General features: G+C 41.5%; 1 protein-coding gene across 1 annotated transcript in view; it reads left to right on the top strand.

The window, feature by feature from the left end:
• The window catches only part of DCT (dopachrome tautomerase), a 37712-nt gene that overhangs the window by 8105 nt on the left and 9746 nt on the right, over positions 1-19861 (top strand). Inside the window, exons 2-6 of the mRNA XM_068984639.1 lie at positions 1402-1701; positions 3736-3836; positions 3965-4131; positions 6671-6850; positions 8446-8581. Coding sequence (XP_068840740.1) covers positions 1402-1701; positions 3736-3836; positions 3965-4131; positions 6671-6850; positions 8446-8581 — 884 coding nt within the window. The remainder of the gene's footprint in view (positions 1-1401; positions 1702-3735; positions 3837-3964; positions 4132-6670; positions 6851-8445; positions 8582-19861) is intronic.

Here is a 19861-nt window from a genome sequence, read left to right as displayed (position 1 = left end):
GATACATTAAATGTTTCCCACAACCCCTAGGAGATAAGTTATTGCTCTCTTTTGTTTCAATACACAAACAATATTTAAGTGTTTACTCTTTAACTTATCACTACCTAAGGAATGAGGTGCTGGTCATACCAAATGCAATGAAAGTGAAAATCAAAGTGTAGTTACTTAGTCATGTCTGACTCTTTGTGGCCCCATGGACTGTAGCCCACCAGGCTCCTCTGTCCACGGGCATTCTCCAGGCAAGAATACTGGAGTGGGTAGTCATTCCCTTCTCCAGGGGATCTTCCCGACCCAGGGGTTGAACTGTGGTCTCTCTGGCATTGCAGGCAGATTCTTTACTGTCTGAACCACCAGGGAAGCCCAAATGCAATAATCAAGGCTAAACAGGGAAAAATCACCCTAAAATAATTTCAATTTTAGATGCTAAACAGAAAGAGCTCTGGAGCTTGGTATGACTAGTACTTGGTCCCTGAGATGATGAAATGGAGGAGCAGTTAGTGCAGAGATGGGCAACCCTGCAGTGATTTGCACTTTCTGACACTAGGGCCACTAATTCACCTTTATGACCTGCCAGCCTCCATTGATTTTGTCTTAACTCTGTCTCCTTCGTAACATAAACCAGCTTTTTAAATGTTGGATTTCACCTAAATTCCTGGAAATCAGTTTATTTATTTTCATTCCCCCTTTAGCTTGGTGTATATTCTCTTCCTTCTGTAGATCAATAACCTTCTGCATGTCCTTCAGGGCAGAGGGGCCCAGCAGTGATGACATTTGAGGCTGCAGCTCCGCCCCAGGAAGGGACACCTGACATGACCCATGAGTGGAACAGATGGCAGCACTTGTCTTAGTCTCCCAGGGCTTCCGTAACAAAGGACCGTAGACTGGGTGGCACACAGAAACTCATTCTCTCTGGAGGACTGACATCCCAGATCAAGGTGTCAGCAGGGTGTACGTCTTGAGGTCTCTCTTGTTGGCTTGTTGTGTCCAGACACCCCTCTCTGTGTCCAAATTTCCTTTTCTTATGAGGACACCAGTCATGTTGGATCAACCACAACCCCCTCCCTGCCCCACCACAGTGTCTTCATTTTAACTTACTTTTTAAAAAGACCCTATCTCCAAAAATAGCCACCGAAGTGCTAGGGGTTAGGACGTCAGCATATGAATTTGGTGGGGATTCAATTCAGCGCATAACACCATGGAATTTGTTTCATGTCCTGTTTCTTTGCTGGGAATATTTCTAGAAACTCTCTGGTGTTCAGTCCCCTTGGAGAGACAAACATTTCAAGCAGAGCGCAAGGAAAGACAACTGACCTTCTGTTCCTTTCTACTCCAGAAATTTCTTCCAAGCTATATAAGCTTACTTCTTCTTCCATCTTTCCCTTAATTTCTCAAATGCACTAGGAAACTTCGCCGGCTATAACTGTGGAGACTGCAGGTTTGGCTGGACCGGCCCCAAATGCGATCAGAAGAAACCATTGGTTGTCCGGCAAGATGTCCATTCCTTGACCCCTCAAGAGAGGGAGCAGTTCTTGGGCGCCTTAGACCTCGCAAAGTACACTCCACACCCCGACTACGTGATCACCACGCAACACTGGCTGGGCCTCCTGGGGCCCAATGGGACCCAACCACAGATCGCCAACTGCAGCATTTACGATTTCTTTGTGTGGCTCCATTATTATTCCGTCAGAGATACATTATTAGGTGAGCTTTCCCCCCTTTACCTTAAGGAATCCTAGGGGCGTCCTAGGTAGCTCGGTGGTAAAGAATCTGCCTGCCAATGCAGGAGCCGCAGGAGACTCAGGCGTTCTGAAATCGTGCTCTATTTGCAATTATCCTCACTTTTGAGACTCCTCGTTGGGGTTAGGGTGAGTGAAGACAGAGAGCTCACTTTGAATAGTAAGATTCTCATTTGGAATCTGTCCTTGTGTTTGGGCTTCCCTGGTGGCTCAGCAGTAAAGAATTCGCTTGTAATGCAGGAGACTTGGGTTCCATCCCTAGGTTGGAAAGATCCCCTGGGGAGAGGATGGCAACCCACTCCAGTATGCTTGCCTGGAGAATTCCATGGACAAAGGAGCCTGGAGGGTTACAGTCCATGGCGTCACAAAGAGTCAGATGCTACTGAGCACAGCACAACCCTTGTGTTTACTGCTCATTCCCCCTCCTCATTTTGTTTTGAGAACTTTAAACTTTGTTCTGCGTTCAAACATTTACAAAGGGCTGCCTAGCCAACAGCAGCGACAGCAGTTTTTCCCCTCAGTGTGGGTCTTTTTAAAACTTGCCTCACAGGTAAGCATCTGTCTTTCTGTATCGACAGATACGGAGGCTCTTCTGGCTATAAACCTTTATAGTTTTCCTGTCATCACTCTGAAGAATTTTTGCTTTATGAGAGGGTAGTCTCTCAAGAGGAAAAGAAAACTATAGTTTCTGGTCGCATCTAGGAATTAAATTTATATTCATGTCTGTTCATCTCTCTGAAGTTATTATGGGGACTTTGAAAAAGAACTAAAGTTAGCTCAAGTTTCTACATAACCATCAAAAGCTGTTATGAGACGGAGAAGAAGGATTGGAAAGGCAGTAAGGAGGTCATTAAATCGCCCAAAGCTTTTCACTAAAATTGGCAGTTCCAGAGGCCAGCCAAATTGGTTTGAATGTATTTTTCCTCTCTTCTGGTCTCGGCAACCATGCTTGTCAGCTAATAGTTGTAACTGATTGATGGCTGAGGCAAAATCCGTGAAAGTTCCTTTTGGTTCCAAATGCTGAATTCAGACTAAGTGTAGTTGAAGTTCCTTTGTTATTCATTAATCCCTCCCTATAAATGCAGGCATTTGTAAGGAATAGGTTAGAAAAAGTCTTTAAAAAATATATTTCATTTAGATCTTAATGATCTGTTCTTTGGGATACTCTTATTTTATCTTCCTGAAGCACTGCTTCTAAATTAAATTTATAACAGGAGCTCTTAAGATAACCTGAGTTTCTCCGAATCTCTGCTGACCATCAGACTTTCAAGAGATGAAGGAGAATTTATCCTGAAAGTGCTATTTGCCTCTGAGATTGTTTTGTTGTGGTTGCTGTTTTCAGAGGAATAAATGACAAAAACAGCTGTTTTCCCTTATGGTTGAAGAAGAAAGGTGGGTGGGGAGATAAATTAGGAATTTGGAATTAACAGACACCCACTGCTGTATATAAAATATGAATAGATATACAATAAGATCCTATTGTATAGCCCAGGGAACTATATTCAATATCTTATAATAAACCACAACGAGAAAGAAGGAAAAAATATATATGTGCTTCCCAGGTGGTGCAGTGGTAAAGAATCTGCCAGTGTAAGAGACGTAGGTGCATTCCCTGAGTCAGGAAGATCCCCTGGAGAAGGAAATGGTAACCCACTCCAGTCTGCTTGCCTGGAGAATCCCATGGACAGAGGAGCCTGGCGGGCTGCAGTCCATGGGGTCCCAAAGAGTTGAATATGACTGAACGTGTGCATGCGTGTGTGCACGTGCACACGCGCGCACACACACACACACACACACGCATTCAGCAAACTGAATCACTTTGCTTTCCCTGAAACATTATAAATCAGCTATTGCTTCAGTAAAAATTAATTAATTAAAAAATCCAGTTGTTTTCCGACTAAAACATCATGGACTTACTGGCTCTCCAGCACATCCCAGGTAAGGTTCACATTAAAAAATTCTATTCTGTGACCTCTAACATGTTTCCCAATTGTTTTAGGACCAGGGCGCCCATACAAGGCTATAGATTTCTCACACCAAGGACCTGCCTTTGTTACCTGGCACCGGTACCACTTGTTATGGCTGGAAAGGGATCTCCAGGTTGGTCAAAAGTTTCTTTTAGTTTTGCTATGTATTTGGGCAAGACCCGTCTAAGTCTTTGCTTCCTTCATTTTGTTGTTGTTTCTGATGACATGAATTGAATGTCTGGTCATGCCCTTTGCTTTTAGCGCCTTACTGGCAATGAGTCCTTCGCTTTGCCCTACTGGAACTTTGCCACCGGCAGGAACGAGTGTGATGTGTGCACAGACCAGCTGCTTGGGGCAGCAAGGCAAGACGATCCGACTCTGATTAGTCAGAACTCTCGATTCTCCAGCTGGGAGATTGTCTGTGATAGGTAATGACATGGGTACCTGCTGTGGAAATCCAAGAGACCATATTTCCTCATGTCTGAGAGATGGACAGTCACTTTACAATTCTGTTTCTAATGTGTGTTGAATTCTGTTTGCATGTTTCTGAAAGTTATTTTCCTGCAGGAGGTAGGATTTTTAAAAATCCTGAGTCCTTTAGTAAAAAAAAAAAATAGAGGTAGGAAATCACACTTATAAAACTGAGCATGCCCCATCACTTTGAGATCCACTGTTTTAAAATGAGAAGTAGTTCCTATATTCAGCCATGTCTTGAGCTCCGATCATATTCTAAGCAGTTTAATAGTGCTGGGAATACATGGATGAATAAAATACAGCCTTCCTTTGGAATATTGTTTTATACTTACAAAGGTAGATGGCTGGTAAACAAATTACAGTAAAACGTGAGAAGTTATTTTAATAGGTGTGTGTGCAAAGCCAAGAAGAAAATCAGGGAAAGTCTTTAGGAGGTGGAGATGATTGTCCTGAGACTTCAAGGAGGCACAAACCTCTCAACCACAGGTGGGGGAGGGTGGTGTGTCCTCGGTTGGGGGAACATTACGTATGAAGCTAGAAAAGCCTCTAGAAGCTGTCTGGTATGGCTGGACCACAGCGTTCTGGGGAGTTGAGGAGAACAGAAAATGGGGTAGGGGTACAGATCTCTAAAGCACTAAAAGTGGGTCGTGTGCAGCTGCTGTAGGAACTTTTTTTCTACCATAAGTTATACCAACAAATGTTGGTTATTAAAAAAGTACAATACTCAAATACACACAAGCAGCCAGCAGCTCATGAAGAATCACTGTCCTCAGTGATTCCTTGAATATGTCTCTTTCTGAACGCACATCTCAGGAACAGATTCCCCAGGCAGCTCTTCTGTCTCTCTGTATGTGTTTGTTTCCTCCACAACCTGCTGTGCTCACGCTCTCGTCCTGTGTCTTTGGACTGCTCCATGGCGCAGAGCACTGCCGTCCACACCCCAGGCTGGGCATGCGCGGGTTTTCGGGGATCCAGCTCACAGGGACCCCATCTTCTCCATCCTGAGCTTTTCCTACAGCCTTCCAGGCAGTGTCCCTGGGGATGTAGTAAGTGCTGTGTATGTGACTCTGAGTCATTCCAGAAGGCTCCATTTCTCATAGTGTCCTGGGCTATTAGTCGGTGGTATGTGAAAAGAGATTTCTCTGATCAGATTAATTTAGAGAATTCTGAACTTAAAATGTCTTTAGAAGTTTTAGAATGTCTCAGAGCTTTTAAGTAACCATATTCTTATTTTTCAAGTGGGGCTTAAACTTACCTGACCCTGACACCCTTAATTTCACAGGCCGTCTCACTGGAATGCTCTGGGAAAGGCAGCTTTTAGAGGCTGTTTCTGCCTAGTTTTTAGGTACCAGCCTATTTCATCTTTCTGTGTGTGCTGATTCTGTTCTCACACACTCAGTAAGATCCCCTCATCCATTAAAATCCACACAGAATCATCTTTAAAAATTAATCTCTACTGAATGAAATACTGCTCTGATGGTGGAATTCCAGGCCACAACAGGCACGTGGGATATAATATTACGGGTAGGGGTCTCCAGCCTCTGGGATCTAATGCCTGATGATCTGAGGTGGAGTTGATGTAATAATAATAGAAATAAAGTGCACAAAAATATAATGCGCTTGAGTCATTCTGAAACCATCCCCCCACCCCCACCCCCCACCCCAGTCTGTAGAAACATTGTCTTCCTCGAAATCGGTCCCTGGTGCCAGAAAGGTTGGGGCCCACCTTCTCAGCCTCCATGTTTGCCAAGTAACCATCCCGACCTTAGAACATTTTCTAACATGGCATTTCTCCTAATTCCTCTCCTCCGTATAGTATCATCTGTTTTGATTCTGACCACCTCCATTTGTCTTCAGTTTGCCTGGAATGCTTTCCTAAGCTTCACTTCTGCCAAACTGGCTTAGTCAAAGTCTCTCAGTCGTGTCTGACTCTTTGTGACCCCAAGGACTATACAGACCATGAAATTCTCCAGGCCAGAACTGGAGTGGGTAGCCTTTCCCTTCTCCAGCGGATCTTTCCAACCCAGGGATCGAACCCACGTCTCCCACATTGTAGGCAGATTCTTTACCAGCTGAGCCACCAAGGAAGCACATGTGTGCTGGATGGTTGAATTTATCAGGTCAAACTGGCTTAGCTCAGTGTTAATACAGTCTACCCTGGTCTCTCTTCAGTTACTCGAGATTTAAATGCATGTACGGTACGATAGGAGTCACCATCTTGCCTAGTAAACCGTCTTACTGCCTTTCCAATGGAATGGTAATTTTCCTCGTTACTTATGTGTTGATTCATATTTCATGCATCTATGTTTTCAAAACTCCTTCATCCATAATTGCTTTTGGAAGCAGTTCTTTTACCACATATGTTTGACCCTTGTAAAGCAACTATAGCAAAGTTTTACCACAACTATGACCTTGATTGGTTTGTTGGGCTCAAAGTTATGATACTATCCGTGAACTAACAAGTATTATTTCTAACCTCCTTACACATTTTAGCTTGAATGACTACAACCGCCGAGTCACCTTGTGTAATGGAACCTATGAAGGTTTGTTGAAAAGAAATCAAATGGGAAGAAACAGTGAGAAGTTGCCAACTTTAAAAGACATACAAAATTGCCTGTCTCTCAATAAGTTTGACAGTCCTCCGTTCTTCCAGAACTCTACCCTCAGCTTCAGGTTGGCGCTCTGATATCTATATTTTACCGTCCTTTTTAGATTTACGTGCTTGTAGTTGTAATGAATGGGAAGGAAAGCTAGATGTTGGGAGACATCAAAGCTCAGTAATAGGGAAGTGCTTTGTAAGAGGATAGATAGCAAGGCATAGTGTTACCTATGTTATTTAGTTGCTCAGTCATGTCTGACTCTTTTCAACCCCATGAACTGCAGCATGCCAGGCTTCCCTGTCCCTCACTATCATTAAGAGCTTAGTTTTTATATCTTCTAACTCAGCTATTCAAAACCACCTTTTTGCATTTCTAATTTCTATACACAAATAAGTACAGTCTTCAGAACCACGGTACCTCACCAGTTAAATAGAGTATTTTAAAAATATTTTCTTGTGTTCTTTCTTATTCTTTTCTGCCTTAAGGAAATATCAGCCATAGACCTTAATGTTTGGTTCTGAGATCTTAGAGGAGTAAAAAATCCACCTGCCAACCCAAGAGACAGGAGATTCGGGTTTGGTCCCTGAGCTGGGGAGATTTCCTGGAGAAGGAAATGGCCACCCACTCCAGTATTGTTGCCTGGGGAATCCCCATGGACAGAGGAGCTTGGTAGACTATAGTCCGTGGGGCCACAAAGAGTTGGACACGACTGAATGGATGAGCACGTGCACACAGACTAAATGCTACTCAGATTACAGCACAGTAATGACATTAGGATACTTGAAACTTAAAGGTCAACTAATAATTTTCTCCCTCTAAAAAGATTGTAAGAATTATGAGAAATAATTATGTAAGAACAAATAAATAATTATGTAAGAATTAAGAGAAATGGCTATGGGCTTCCCTTATAGCTCAGTTGGTAAAGAGTCTGCCTTCAAGGCAGGAGACCAGGGTTTGATCCCTGGGTTGGGAACATACCCTGGAGACAGAAATGGCACTCCACTCCAGTATCCTTGCCTGGAGAATCCCATGGACAAAGAAGCCTGGCAGGTTACAGTCTATGGGGTGGCAAAAGTAGCACCCGACTTAGTGACTAAACCACTATGTGTGGCTGTAAGTAAGATTTAAAAAAATTTTTTTGTTTATTGTTTATTTGGTTGCACTGGGTCTTAGTTTCAGCATGTGGGATCTAGCTCCATGATCAGTAATCGAATCCAGGCCCCCCTGCACTGGGAGCATGACGTCTTAGCCACTGGAGCATCAGAAAAGTCCCTATAAATAAGATTTTAACCAGCATCTTTGAAGATCCAGAAAGGAATGGCAGATAGATTCATGGTTTTCATGACTAAACCTTACAGTAACTGTTCAACTCTGAGCCCCTTGTGTTGCTCAATTGTGTCCAACTCTTTGTGACCCCATGGACTGTAGCCCACCAGGCTCCTCTGTCTATGGAATTTTCCAGGCAAGTAATACTGGAGTGGGTTGCCATTTCCTTCTCTGGGGGATCTTTCTGACCCAGAAATCGAACCCATGTCTCAATGTCTCCTGCATTGGTCCTATTTCCCTACACAATCTGAAATTAGAAGACTATTACCTAGGCTGGAAACAAAAAGAGAGGTTTCTTTGTCAGTTCATGACTCTAGTTGCTGAAATACTGATTTCTCTCAGGAATTCCCTGGAAGGGTTTGGCAAAGCAGATGGGACCCTGGACTCTCAAGTGATGAGTCTTCATAACCTGGTTCATTCCTTCCTGAATGGGACAAGCGCTTTGCCGCATTCTGCTGCCAATGATCCTGTTTTTGTGGTATGTTCAAAGACTCAGACCACATGAAAAATGTCCTAGATAATGTGTTGAACTTATTTGCTTTTCAACAAGATTAAGGTTTGGTGTGTGTTTTATTCTCTGTGTGAACAATGGGATGTATGCATATGTCAATTAATTTTAATCTACACCATACGGATGGTTAGATAGTGCTTAAAGTCCCCTCAGCCATGCTTTAGAGATGGTTGGTTAGCTTTGGGATGACCCTCCCTGCACCAGGCTCCTCTGTCCATGGGATTTTCTAGGCAAGAGTACTGGAGTGGGTTGCCATTTCCTTCTCCAGGGAATCTTCCCAATGCAGGGATCGAACCCAGGTCTCCCTCATTGTAGACAGACGCTTTACCATCTGAGCCACCCTGGTCTCAGCGACCAAACCCAGGTCTTCCACCTTGCAGATGGACTAGAAAGACTGTGCCTATGCCGTGACCCTGGCATGATGCCCACCTACCTGAGGCCCAAAATTCTGTTTAGTGTTTGGTCCTGGCCCCCTTCACTTTGCAAAGGACTGGCTAAAAATGAGCTGCTGTTCTTGCCATCAGAGGATCAGAAATGTGGACTATTGGTCCCCACTTCTAATAAGTTGAGGGGTTATCTGTAAATCCTCCATTGTCATCTTTGCTCTTCTGTAAGATGCCTGCCTTATTCACTGATTGTAATTTGATATCTCACATCACTTTCAGCCTATCATTTCAGCCATCAGCTATGCCAAATATTTTCATATCCACCTACTTTGCTATCTAGCTACTTATCGATACTATATATCTCTAAATTTTTAGTAAAACATACATTTTTAATTTGTACAAAGCAACCCTTATTGATAAGGAAAAATGTTACAGTACTCTTTACGCAGTACTCCAAAATGTTATGAGAATAGCAGTCCTCTGACAAATTGAAGATTAAACCCAAACCTTTCACTCCTACCAAAGGTAATAGTGGGGATGGCTAGTAATTTGATTTTCAGTACTAAGTTTCAAGAATTGCCAAATCTTATCTCCTTACTTCGAGGAAACCCACTAAGTGGGTTTCTCTGGCAGCTCAGTCAGTAAAAAAATCCATCTGCAATGCAGGAGACATGGGTTCGATCCCTGGATCAGGAAGATCCCCTAGGGGAGGAAATGGCAACCAATTCCAATATTCTTGCCTGGAGAATCCCATGGACAGAGGAGCCTGGTGGGCCACAGTCCCGCCTCAGTGGGGTCTCAGAGAGTGGGACATGACTCAGCAGCAGTATTTTGAGGAAACCCTACTAAATCTGCAGGGCTTGACAACATTTTTCTGCCAATGACCACATAGCACTTGTTTTAGGTTTTGCAGACAAGATGGTCTCTGTTGTAGGTGTGCAGCCTTACTGCTGTAGCATGAAAGGAGCCGTAGACAATACATGAACAGTGAGTGTGTTACCCAAAACTGGGGTCATCTCTTGGTGAGTGTTTAGCCAGAAAACACAGCCAAGCCAAAGATCAATTGGGAGAAGGAAGGAACTTGTAGCAAGTACGGAGAAAACCTGGGGTCTTTCCAAAAGCAGCATCTGCTGGAAGAATAGCAAAATTGGGGAAGTTTTAAGCTAAGGGTACATGAATATTCATGAAGGGGCTTGAGCATAGGATAATTCAGCATGAAGTGAAGTGAAGTGAAAGTCACTCAGTCAAGTCTGACTCTTTGTGACCCCATGGACTATACAGGCTAGAATACTGGAGTGGGTAGCCTTTCCCTTCTGCAGGGTATCTTCCCAACCAACCTAGGAATCAAACCCAGGTCTCCCGCATTTCAGGCAGAGTCTTTAGCAGTTGAACCACCAGGGATGCAGCATAGAATTGGAGCAAAGGTCGACAGAGTCCAAGCTTTAGTTGGACTTAGCTTTCAGTTCAGTTCAGTCACTCAGTCGTGTTCGACTCTTTGCGACCCCATGAATCACAGCACGCCAGGCCTCCCTGTCCATCACCATCTCCCGGAGTTCACTCAGATTCACATCCATCGAGTCAGTGATGCCATCCAGCCATCTCATCCTCGGTCGTCCCCTTCTCCTCCTGCCCTCAATCCCTCCCAGCATCAGTCTTTTCCAGTGACTCAACCATTCGCATGAGGTGGCCAAAGTACTGGAGCTTCAGCTTTAGCATCATTCCTTCCAAAGAAATCCCAGGGCTGATCTCCTTCAGAATGGACTGGTTGGATCTCCTTGCAGTCCAAGGGACTCTCGAGAGTCTTCTCCAACACCACAGTTCAAAAGCATCAATTCTTCGGCACTCAGCCTTCTTCACAGTCCAACTCTCACATCCATACATGACTACTGGAAAAACCATAGCCTTGACTAGACGGACTATAGTCGGCAAAGTAATGTCTCTGCTTTTGAATATGCTATCTAGGTTGATCATGACTTTTCTTCCAAGGAGTAAGCATCTTTTAATTTCATGGCTGCAGTCACCATCTGCAGTGATTTTGGAGCCCCCAAAAATAAAGTCTGATGCTGTTTCCACTGTTTCCCCATCTATTTCCCATGAAGTGATGGGACCAGATGCCATGATCTTCATTTTCTGAATGTTGAGCTTTAAGCCAACTTTTTCACTCTCCTCTTTCACTTTCATGAGGAGGTTTTTTAGCTCCTCTTCACTTTCTGCCATAAGGGTGGTGTCATCTGCGTATCTGAGGTTATTGATATTTCTCCTGGCAATCTTGATTCCATTTTGTGTTTCTTCCAGTCCAGCATTTCTCATGATGTACTCTGCATATCAGTTAAATAAGCAGGGTGACAATATATAGCCTTGGCGTACTCCTTTTCCTATTTGGAACCAGTCTGTTGTTCCATGTCCAGTTCTAACTGTTGCTTCCTGACCTGCATACAGATTTCTCAAGAGGCAGGTTAGGTGGTCTGGTATTCCCATCTCTTTCAGAATTTTCCACAGTTTATTGTGATCCACACAGTCAAAGGCTTTGGCATAGTCAATAAAGCAGAAATAGATGTTGTCCTGGAACTCTCTTGCTTTTTCCATGATCCAGCGGATGTTGGCAATTTGATCTCTGGTTCCTCTGCCTTTTCTAAAACCAGCTTGAACATCAGGGAGTTCACGGTTCACGTATTGCTGAAGCCCGGCTTGGAGAATTTTGAGCATTACTTTACTAGCATGTGAGATGAGTGCAATTGTGGGGTATTTTGAACATTCTCTGGCATTGCCTTTCTTTGGGATTGGAATGAAAACTGACCTTTTCCAGTCCTGTGACCACTGCTGAGTTTTCCAAATTTGCTGGCATATTGAGTGCAGCACTTTCACAGCATTATCTTTCAGAATTTGAAATAGCTCAACTGGAATGCCATCACCTCCACTAGCTTTGTTCGTAGTGATGCTTTCTAAGACCCACTTAACTTCACATTCCAGGATGTCTGGCTCTAGATGAGTGATCACACCATCGTGATTATCTGGGTCGTGAAGATCTTTTTGTACAGTTTTTGCCACCTCTTCTTAATATCTTCTGCTTCTGTTAGGTCCATACCATTTCTGTCCTTTATCGAGCCCATCTTTGCATGAAATGTTCCCTTGGTATCTCTAATTTTCTTGAAGAGATCTCTAGTATTTCCCATTCTGTTGTTTTCCTCTATTTCTTTGCATTGATCGCTGAAGAAGGCTTTCTTATCTCTTCTTGCTATTCTTTGGAATTCTGCATTCAGATGCTTATATCTTTCCCTTTCTCCTTTGCTTTTTGCCTCTCTCCTTTTCACAGCTATTTGCAAGGCCTCCCCAGACAGCCATTTTGCTTTTTCGCATTTCTTTTCCATGGGGATGGTCTTGATCCCTGTCTCCTGTACAATGTCATGAACCTCATTCCATAGTTCATCAGGCACTCTATCTATCAGATCTAGTCCCAGCTTAAGTTACAAGTGATAAAAGGTTAACATCATCATCTCCTAGGCTCCACTCATCTAGTGGTTGAGGGCTTTCAGAAGAGGATTTAGATTCTTCAGAACAGCTCAAGAAAGTGCTTCAGGCTAATCGTTAATATTAAAAGAGAAGGGAGAGTCTTTACAACTGATTTGTTACCTTTGCTATTGTTACTTCTCTTGTCTGGTAACAGTCAATTTGTTGTTTTGTTCATTTAAAATCCTCATTACTGAGGCTTGTTCAAGGGCAAACACTGTGGCCAGGCCTAGATGACAAAATGGTATAGGCTTAAAATGGTCTTTTTTATGTCAAAAAGCTATATTTGGTTCTTTCCTTTCAGACCATCCATTTCCTATCTGCCTACAAGTGTGGTGTTCTAATAAAACCTTATTTACAAGAATAGTGAGCCCTGTTTACCCAGCAGGCTTTAGTTTGTCAACCGCATCTGGAAGGGATCTGTGTCTTCTGTGTAGTACAGATATCTCCTTAGTCATCTTTCTCTTCCTGCTCTAGCTGGAAGCCCACATTATGATTTTGTGGACGTGGGATTCTGTGACTTACATTAATTCAAAGACACAAGATGTTTTATCATCCTCGTCTTCATTACTTTTAATACATTTAATATATAAAATTTTGTTTTCCTTGGTATAAGTTATGTACATATAAATAGACAAAAAGCCACAGCCTTTCTTTGAAGGCACAGAAGGAGTAATGTTTTGGCACCAGTTCCAGAACTCACAATTACTTTAGGCTATTGACAAAGAGTTTCATGTTGAAGCCAATTCAGCTTTAACAATATTGAGAGCCAGGTGAAAGCACTTTAGTTTACAGAGTTATGGCTTCTGGAATTTCAAATTTATGCAAACATATTGCATATGATATTTATTAAATTTATTTTTTGTGAAATCTCTTCAAGCAAGAGAAACACACATTTGTATTTGATCGAAATGAATATAAGAAGGCGTGCTGTTAAAATGCAGGAAATACTCTGAACCAATCTCTGAAATTCTAATTTTAAGGTAATTGAAGGAAATGCACACATTTATTGTGGAAAGTAAGATTAGGTCACAGGAATGCTAATTAGTTCTGTTTGAGTATAACCTGGAAAAGAAAAATAAGAGGGAAACCAATAAACTGTAAAGTTAAATAGTTAACTGCCATGAAAGAAACTATTTTAGAGGATTAGTGACTTTGTGGCCAATTCCTAACAAAAATATTCTTAACAATGTATTTGAATGTTATCCTCTTAGAAAAGGTACATTCGGCAAGTTTTAATTCTTGGTGGGGAGATTAATAGGTTGCACAGTTAATATTTACTGAATGGCTCATGTGTCTGTTCTTCACCTGTTACATTAAAATTCTAAATGGAATTAAGACATACTGGCAGCCTTGTTACCATTTATATTTATTTATTTTTTATTGATCTATAGTTGATTTATTTACGTATATTATTGTGTGCATTATGGGCTTCCTTGTGGCTCAGCTGGTAAAGAATCCGCCTGCAATGCGGGAGACCTGGGTTCAGTCTCTGGGCTGGGAAGATCCCCTGGAGAAGGGAAAGGCTGCCCACTTCAGTATTCTTGCCTGGAAAATTCCATGAACTGTATAGTCCTCGGGGTCGCAAAGAGTCAGACACGACTGAGCGACTTTCATTTTCACTTCACGACTGAGCGACTTTCATTTTCACTTTGTGTATATTATATATGTAACTGAATCACTTTACACCTGAAACGAATACAGTATGTGTTATAAGTATATATATATATTCTTTTTAAGATTCTTTCCATTATAGGTTATTAGATTATTACAAGATGTTGAAAATAGTCCCCTATGCTATAAGGTAAATCCTTACTATTTATTTATATTTCTTAATAATGACAATCATTTGGATAAGAAAGAAATTTAAGAATATAAACCAAGAAAAGAGAAAATGAGTTTTTTTGGTGTATTTTGGCCATGCCATGCATCTTGCGGGATCTTAGTTCCCTAGCCTGAGATCCAACTCATGCCCCCTGCAGTGGAATTTCAGAGTCCTACCCACTGGACCACCAGGGAATTCTCAAAAATGAGTTTCTAAAAATGAAGCTCTAATGGACTACACCAGGTTAAACCTGTAAGGCCTCATCCGACTCTATTTTCCTAAACTGCAATAAAATTAATAAGTCACAATAGCAAGTATAAAATATTTCTGAATTATTATGAGTTAGTTGAAATTTTTTTAAAAAAGTATATAGGGCCTTGCTTTTCTCCCCTCAGGAGCACTTAAAAATGGGTCTGCTTTATTTATCTTTTTTAAAAAGAAAAGTAATTAGACAAATACCTTGAGTATTTAAAATAATGTTGTTTTATGTCAATTTAAAATTTTTTAACTGTTTAATGATTTTTAACAATTTATAATTGCAGATATATTGGCAAAAATATTTTAAAGTGTCTATAATTACATTTCAATATTCTTGCTTATTTCCTTTCATATTCTTATATGTTTTACAGTAGCCAATATAGTGCACATATTTTCAGAATGTTATATAGTTTCCTAAATTTTTTAATTTAAAAAATTTATAAAATATATGCACGTAAGAGGTTCAAATGAAAAAGGCATAAAATGAAGTCCCTTTATCAATACCAGCTCCCAGCTATCCATTCTCATTTTTCTTTATTCTTCCAGATATAATTTATAAATATACAAGCACAATATATATTTCTTTATATATTTCATTATCCAAATGAAAGCATACTATAGACACTTCTGTGACTTTTACTCTTTATTTGTTTTACTTATTTTAAACACTTTTCTTTTAAAAGGCTGCATGGTATTCTGCGGGCTTTCCAAGTGGCTCAGTGATAAAGAATTTGCCTGTAATGCAGGAGACAAGGGTTCCATCCTTAGGTCGGGAAGATCCCCTGGAAGAGGAAAAGGCAACCCATTCTAGTATTCTTGCCAAGAAAATTCCATGGCCAGTGGAGCCTGGCAAACTACAGTCCACAGGTTTACAAATAACTTGGGCATGACTGAGCACACACGTATGGTATTCTCTAGCATGAATTCCAGAGAAGGCAATGGCACCCCACTCCAGCACTCTTGCTTGGAAATCCCATGGGCGGAGGAGCCCGGTGGGCCGCAGTCCATGGGGTCGCCGAGGGTCGGACACGACTGAGCGACTTCACTTTCACTTTTCACTTTCATGCATTGGAGAAGGAAATGGCAACCCACTCCAGTGTTCTTGCCTGGAGAATCCCAGGGATGGGGGAGCCTGGTGGGCTGCCATCTATGGGGTCACACAGAGTCGGACACGACTGAAGTGACTTAGCAGCAGCGGCATGAATTCACTGCCAAATTGGTCTCCTACTGATGGATGTTTAGGTGGTTTCTCATCTTTTGGTTTATGAACAATACAGCAATAAATGAACGTATAGGATAAGTGAGACGATAGAATCACTGGCTGAAAAGTTAAATAAATGTGTTTGAAATTTGGTAGATATTGCCAAATTGCCCTGCGGAAGGTTGAATGATTTTTTTCCTCTACCCAGCTATGTAGCAGAGGGACAGCTCCTCCACTCTCTCTCATTAGCCTGGTATATTATCACACTTTTTCCTTTTTGCTAATTGATAGGTGAAAATATTTCAGTGAGTTTAATTTTCATTTCTTTTCTTCTAAATGAAGTTCAGCATCTTTTCACATATTTAAGAAATCTTTTGCATTTTCTTTTCTGTGGTCTGTCTGTTCACATAGGATAATGAGTTCTGGGAAGAGAAAAAAAAATGAAAAGTTCTTAAGAGAATTAGGACTTCCCTGGTGGCTCAGCTGGTAAAGAATCCACCTGTAATGCAGGGGACCTAGGTTCTTTTCCTGAGTTGGGAAGATCGCCTGGAGAAAGGAACAGCTACCCACACCAGTATTATGGCCTGGAGAATTTCATGGACAGAGGAGCCTGACAGGCTGCAGTCCATGGGGTTGCAAAGAGTCACACAACTGAGTGACTTTCACTTTCAAGAGAATTAGCGAAATGCTTTGTTCTCTATGTAGTGAAGTGAAAGTGGCTCAGTGGTGTCTAACTCTTTGTGAACCCATGGACTATACAGTCCATGGAATTTTCCAGGCCAGAATCCTGGAGTGGGTAGCCTTTCCCTTCTCCAGGGGATCTTTCCAACCCAGGGATCAAACCCAGATCTCCTGCATTGCAGGTGGTTTCTTTACCAGCTGAGCCACAAGGGAAGCCAAAGAATACTGGAGTGGGTAGCCTATCCCTTTTCCAGGGGCTCTTCCTGACCCAGGAATCGAACCAGGGTCTCCTGCATTGCAGGCAGATTCTTTACCAACTGACCTATGAAGGAAGCCCCCAATGTTAGCAGCAAATAAAACATCCTCTTTAAATATTTTATTTTTCTTGGAAACCTAATACTCTGTTCATATAAAAATGTATTGTTAGGGGACTTCCCTGGCAGTCTACAGTGGTTAAGACTTAGCCTTCCAATGCAGGGGGTGTGGGTTCCATCCCTGTTGGGGAGCTGAGATCTCACATGCCTCAGGCCCCAAAATCCAGAACATAAAACGGAATATTGTAATAAACTCAATTAAGATTTAAAAAATGGTCCACATAAAAAGAATCTTAAATTTTACTGTGTTTTCTAGGGTTCACTAGCTTAAGGGAAGCTCACATTATAAATAATACCACATCCCACTTTTGCATCAGTGGTTAGGTATGTAGGTTAGTTAGCGGTTAGTACTCGGTTGATGTGCAATAAACTCTTGTGAAGAGAATGTGAGATTATTGAGCACTTATTACTGTGTCACTAGATACCATGCAAACATAATCTTTTAACTTCACAAAACTGTGTGTGGTAAATATGGGGACGATAAAGTTCAGAGAGGCTAAGGGGAGTACAACAGCCTATGTAAGTGGCTGAGCAGAGATTATAAGAAAAGTTTTCTACTCAAAAATTTCCCCATGTTGAATATTCCAGCTGCAATTTTGCCTGTAGACAGTTCTTCATTTGATCCCTTCACAAGTGCTTTCATGACCACTGAGGATATTTTGTCCTGTTCGATCACGTTGATGGGAATTAACACTAATTGGTGAGGAGGCAGGTCTAGATTTTGCTTGACTTTTGAAAAGACAGGGCATTGGTTTTATCATGAGTAAGGATTCATGTTTTTAAAATGTCACATTTATTTTATTGAATCTATGTGTTTTTAAATACCTGAAATAGACAGCTACTAATTCCTACCATCTTGGTGAATTTTGCAAGAGCTGAGGTACCAGCAAGGGTGGCTGGCCACCTCCTTGGGGCAGGATATTCCAGGATGTCAGGGTTTCCATAGGCTCAGTTCTGGGCAGGGGGTGATTTTACTTTTCTTAACAATTGAAAAGCTATAATAATATTTAATTAAGTACAAGAAATACTCTTGACTGAAGTGTATATCACATATTCTATCGTGAAATACTCTTATTTATTTTCTTTATTGAAATATACTTGATGTACACTATTGTATGTTACAAGTATGCAATTTAGTGATGGCTAATTAAATTTTTTAAAATTATACAGAAGTGGGTTTCTTTTAATATCATTTTACTTTTTTAATTATTATTTTTTGTGGAGGCTGTGCCATGTGGCATGTACGATCTTAGTTCCCTGACCAGGGATCAAACCTGTGCCCCCTGCATTGGAAGCTCAGAGTTGTAACCACTGTACCATCAGGGAAGCCCCGATTCACAATCTGTAAGGATTATACTCCACTTACTACTACTACTAAGTCACTTCAGTCGTGTCTGACTCTATGCAACCCCATAGACGGCAGCCCACCAGGCTCTCCTGTCCCTGGGATACTCCACTTAGGGTTATTTAAAAACATTAGCTATAGTCCCTGTGTGTCCTTATAGCTTATTTTATAAATAATAGTTTGTAGGGATGTTTTGATCTTTAACTTGCACATGCTAAATGGTTAAATGGAGCTGAAAGGGTTCTTTTCAATTCTAAATTTTATGAGGATAAACACATACTCTATGGAGAAGAATTAAACCTAAGAGATGAACTGTATACACTTCATTATTGATGAATTATGGAGAAAGAAATGGCAACCCACTCCAGTATTCTTGCCTGGAGAATCCCATGGATGGAAGAGGCTGGTGGGCTATAGTCCATGGGGCTGAAAAGAGTTGGACATGACTGAGCAACTCAGCACATTGATGAATTAAATAATATAATGGCAAACCATAATATATGTACATATCTAAGATGGCTCTGGCCTTGATTGGAGTTCCTCTCTCTTAGAGCTTTGGAGGCTCCTTAGCCTCGAATGGCCTGGGAGTGTCTCAGTTCCTATCTAGAATCTCTTCCAGCATCACCCTGGTCCTCTCTTTTCAATCCGTATTTTTGGCCTATGATGTATGCTGAACTGGTCACATCTTTTAAAGCTGACATATTAACAGCAGAACTCTCCTGTAGTCCTCTGTTTGCATCTGTTCAAAATTTAATGCTTAAACTACAAGCTTTCTTTCTCAGGGACATTGCAGCTGAATTCCTAATGCTCTTGCTATTTCTTTTATATGCATATTATTATATCTTGTATACTATGTATATGGTATAATTATATGTATACATAGGTGTATTTTGTATACAATGCTATCATACAAAGCTATGCAGAAAGGGTGCTTTCCTTAGGTGACTCTTCCAAAATGCCTGAAAAAATGGAAGAATGGAATGGTTCCATTCTGTCTGCTCAAGAGGCAATGAGAGAGTGGGTAGAAAAGGAGAGGAAAAGAAAATTATAGTAAAATGAGAAATACCATCTGGGCTTAGCACTGCCCAGGAGACTCTATTGTTATTCAAATACCCATTTTCTCTGGTGGTTTCTTGTCTCTCATTAAATGTGCTGCCTATGGAGTACTCAACCTCCCAGTGGGGGAGCTTAGTAGTCAGCTAAGTAGAAGTTGGGTGTCATGTAACTATTTCAAGCCTATTACATATGGCTTCTTTAGGTATATAAAACCAATATCTTGGCTATACATTGCTTCAAATCCTTGATAGAAGAAGGCAAGAATAAATAAATATTCCATGGCAATCTTTCTGTAGGCACAAATACTCTTCTTGTGTCAGAGATTCCACGTGGCAGGAATCTGAATTTTCAGTCCCCTAAGTTGAAGGTTGGCGTCCTAGGTGGCTCACTGGTAAAGAATCTGCCTGCCAATACAGGAGACACGAGTTCGATCTCTGAGTTGGCAAGATCTCCTGGAGGAGGAAATGGCAACCCTCTCCAGTATTCTTGCCTGCGGAATCCCACAGACAGAGGAGGCTGACAGGGTACAATCTATGGAGTCGCAAAACAGTTGGACACAACTTAGCAACTAAATGACAACAATGACAAGAGAAGGTTGTTAGTAACTTTATCCT

The sequence above is a fragment of the Capricornis sumatraensis genome, chromosome 12, assembly GCF_032405125.1.
Source record: "Capricornis sumatraensis isolate serow.1 chromosome 12, serow.2, whole genome shotgun sequence".
NCBI lineage: Eukaryota > Metazoa > Chordata > Mammalia > Artiodactyla > Bovidae > Capricornis > Capricornis sumatraensis.
This window is presented reverse-complemented; position numbering and strand designations above follow the sequence as displayed.